Source organism: Carya illinoinensis, chromosome 2, assembly GCF_018687715.1.
Source record: "Carya illinoinensis cultivar Pawnee chromosome 2, C.illinoinensisPawnee_v1, whole genome shotgun sequence".
In the NCBI taxonomy this organism is placed as follows: domain Eukaryota; kingdom Viridiplantae; phylum Streptophyta; class Magnoliopsida; order Fagales; family Juglandaceae; genus Carya; species Carya illinoinensis.
The window spans coordinates 20,669,039-20,672,574 of NC_056753.1; the positions used below are offsets into that span (position 1 = coordinate 20,669,039).

At 40.8% G+C, this 3,536-nt stretch overlaps 1 protein-coding gene across 1 annotated transcript; it reads right to left on the bottom strand.

Moving 5' to 3' along the window:
* Positions 1-653: 653 nt before the first annotated feature.
* Positions 654-2,809, bottom strand: LOC122300292 (chalcone synthase 2-like). The gene is made up of 2 exons (XM_043110823.1): positions 2,493-2,809; positions 654-1,907 (listed from the first exon to the last, which is right to left on the bottom strand). The coding sequence occupies exons 1-2, from the start codon at positions 2,668-2,670 to the stop codon at positions 916-918; spliced, it is 1,170 nt and encodes a 389-aa protein (XP_042966757.1). The 5' UTR covers positions 2,671-2,809; the 3' UTR covers positions 654-915.
* Between the last annotated feature and the right edge of the window lie 727 nt (positions 2,810-3,536).

The window sequence follows — 3,536 nt, forward strand, 5'->3', positions numbered from 1 at the left end:
ATGTTCTTCTTAAATGGTGGTAGGAATCGAATGTTGTGCATCTACATAATAATTATGGGGGCTTTGCTAGACGCGATAAATGTAGTCGGCATGCAGTCAGCTGTATGGAATAAATAAAAAAAATTATAAAAATATTTTTTTTTCATGGTTGTACAGAATGAATAAAAAAGAATTATAAAAATAATTTTTTTTTCATATAGATCCCATATTAATTCATTTTTTTCAAAGCGACTGCACGCTGACTGCATTTGTCAATTACAAAAATCATTTCTCTAATTATGTGGGAAGCCTACGTGTTACTTAACTATAGGCGAGCTTTTAATTGGAATTGATTGGTATTAAAATTTTTAAAAAAATAAATTTATAAATTAACATGAATTAAAAGTTACTTTTATTATAAAATAAATATAATATAGATAAAAAGAGAAACGTAAATTTATTTAATAGAATTCTTTATTGACCGTAACACTTTTCCGAATTGGAATATAAAATGATATGGGTTGCCTTCTCATTTTTTTTTTCTTCTTTAATTTTTGAATTACCAAAAATCGTCTTGCTCCTTAATTATTTTTAATGATCCCAATTCCTAACAAAATTAAGAGAGAGAGAGAGAGAGGGAGAGGGAGAGAGAGAGAGGATTAACTTCAAGTAGCTAGTCTGTAAACTTAATTTCCCAGCTTGTAGCTTGGGAATTATCATATTTACTTCCCCATATTTAGAAATGCAACAGAAATTATTTCATGAAAATATTATATAAGTGGGTACAAGATTTCTTCTTTGATTTGTTTTGAAGCACACGTCTCCAAATCATGGAAACGAACACACAAGCTTCAAAAGTGAGGGGTAAAAAAAACTGCAACAAGTAAAAGAGAAACAGGGGAACCAAAAGAAATCGATAATGGGGGAGGAAGCTAATTAAGCAGAGACACTGTGGAGCACGACGGTCTCCACCGTCAGACCAGGACCGAACCCAAACAGCACGCCCCACTCGAGCCCCTCTCCTGTGGTCTTCAGCCTATCCTCGGCCGACTTCTTCCTCATCTCATCCAAGATAAACAACACGCAAGCACTTGACATGTTTCCATACTCACTGAGCACGTGACGTGTGGCGCGCAGCTTCTCTGGCTTCAGCTCCAGCTTCGACTCTACCTGGTCCAAGATTGCAGGACCTCCTGGGTGTGCAATCCAGAAAAGGGAGTTCCAGTCTGTGATGCCCAGAGGTTGGAAAGCCTCCACCAAGCTCTTCTCAATATTCTTTGAAATGAGCCCAGGAACATCCTTTAGCAGATGGAATGTAAGCCCGACCTCGCGGAGATGCCCGTCGATGGCACCATCGCTGTCGGGCAGAATTGTCTGGTTCGCGGAGACCAGTTCGAACAAAGGCTTCTCGACCCCGGGAACTGGGTCGGCTCCAACTATGAGTGCAGCGGCTCCATCGCCAAACAAGGCCTGACCGACAAGACTGTCGAGGTGGGCGTCGCTAGGGCCACGAAACGTGACCGCGGTGATTTCCGAGCAGACGACAAGCACGCGCGCTCCCTTGTTGTTCTCAGCGAGGTCCTTGGCGAGGCGGAGCACCGTGCCGCCGGCAAAACAACCTTGTTGGTACATCATGAGGCGCTTGACAGAGGGGCGGAGACCCAAGAGCTTGGTGAGCTGGTAGTCAGCGCCAGGCATGTCGACACCGCTGGTGGTGCAGAAGACGAGGTGGGTGATCTTGGACTTGGGCTGCCCCCACTCCTTGATGGCCTTTGTGGCTGCTTCCTTGCCTAGCTTTGGGACTTCTACCACCACCATGTCCTGCCTCGCATCCAGTGAAGATGCCATGTACGCGCATACGTTGGGGTTTTCTTTTAGGATCTCCTCGGTCAGGTGCATGTACCGCTTCTTGATCATGGATTTTTCGCCTGGGATTTTTGCATTGCAGAAAGACTAGTTAGTAAACTGTACAATACTTTCGTACGTCATCGATTATTATATATACAATTGCTAGATTCATTTTCGGTTACTGTAATGACATCTTAATTAGTCTATTGAATCATAGCTAATCCCTCTATCTTTCTCTCTCTCCATTTTTACACGCATTTTCTACTCAAAAAAAAAAAAATTCTTATTATGGTTCGTTTCCTTGTATTGTTTTCCTTGTTTTATCAAATAAACTAGACAGTAAATGCCTCAATCTTAGTGATCCCCAAGCCATCGTCTAGCTTTGACTTTTGATTATAATTTTGTTTTGCTTTGCATGTAATCTACAATTCAGACACTGTTTCCTTCTTGGCCATGAAATACACAACGAAAAAAGAAAAGGACAAGAGGTAGCTAGTGAACATGAAGAGATCATAAGACTAGAAGAAAATTTAGGGGAGAGAGAGAGAGAGAGAGAGAGAGAGAGAGAGAGAGAGAGAGAGAGAGAACATGAAGAGATCATATATAAAACTAGATGAAAATTAAAGAAAAGAAAGAGAGATGATCAGCTCTATATAATATCTTACACATGCGCTTGAACTTCTCTTTGAGCTCAGTCTTGTGCTCACTGTTGGTGATACGGAAGTAGTAGTCAGGGTATGTGCTCTGGTCGACACAGTTGGTAGGAGTGGCCGTTCCGATGGCCATGATCGTGGCAGGGCCCTCAGCCCTTTGAGCCCTGCGGACATCTTCCACTGTCACCATCTTTCTGATCTCTTCAAAGGTTGGGCACTTAGCACCTACCTTGAATATGGCTGCGTGTTTTAGCAGGCAGGCCGCGGGAGCAAAAGTACTGGATTTGATGCTAAGACGCAGGATTGTGGTGGTAATGGATGGACTACAACACTTTGTGGCCAGAGGTTTTATACGGAATGAAGGAGAGGGATGTTAGCTGGGGATCACGTGCTTGACCAATACCCCTACATCCTAACTCCTGAGAGAAGTCCCAACAACTTGAAAACGTATCGGTGCACACGCGACATCATGTGGTGTTTGGTATGTTTTGTGGATGTTGTTTGCTCTCTCCTACCAAACAATATGAGCATCCTCTGTCTAGTTTTGGTACATTCATTTTGCGATAAAAAATATTTCCCAAAGTCAAAAGTTTCGAGGACTAGGCAGTAGGCATGGCCGCCAACTCGTTTCAGTCGAAACTCATAACTCCAAACTCCAACTATAATTAGTTGAACTCATTTTTGTTTCATATTAATGTTTGCTCTAAAAATTTAAGCCAAATTCAGAATCTCTAATTTAATGTTATATGAAGTAATCACTTGTTCAATAGAAAGAAATTTATTTAATTATTTATATTATATTTTTAACATTTTAGACACTTATTGACTAAAACGTAATTTTGAATCCATCTTATCCTGTCTCATCCCGTCTCATCTTGATAGTTCTATATTATCAAATTTTATGATAAGATTAGAGGTAATCTGGTTGGAAAATTGGGATTTCTCAACAATGACACTGAACTATTTTTATCTTTTAGAGCAGGTACTACTATATATGTAGGACCAAAATTATTATGATGAGGTGATACGAGTCACTAAAAGCGAGCTAGATAATTA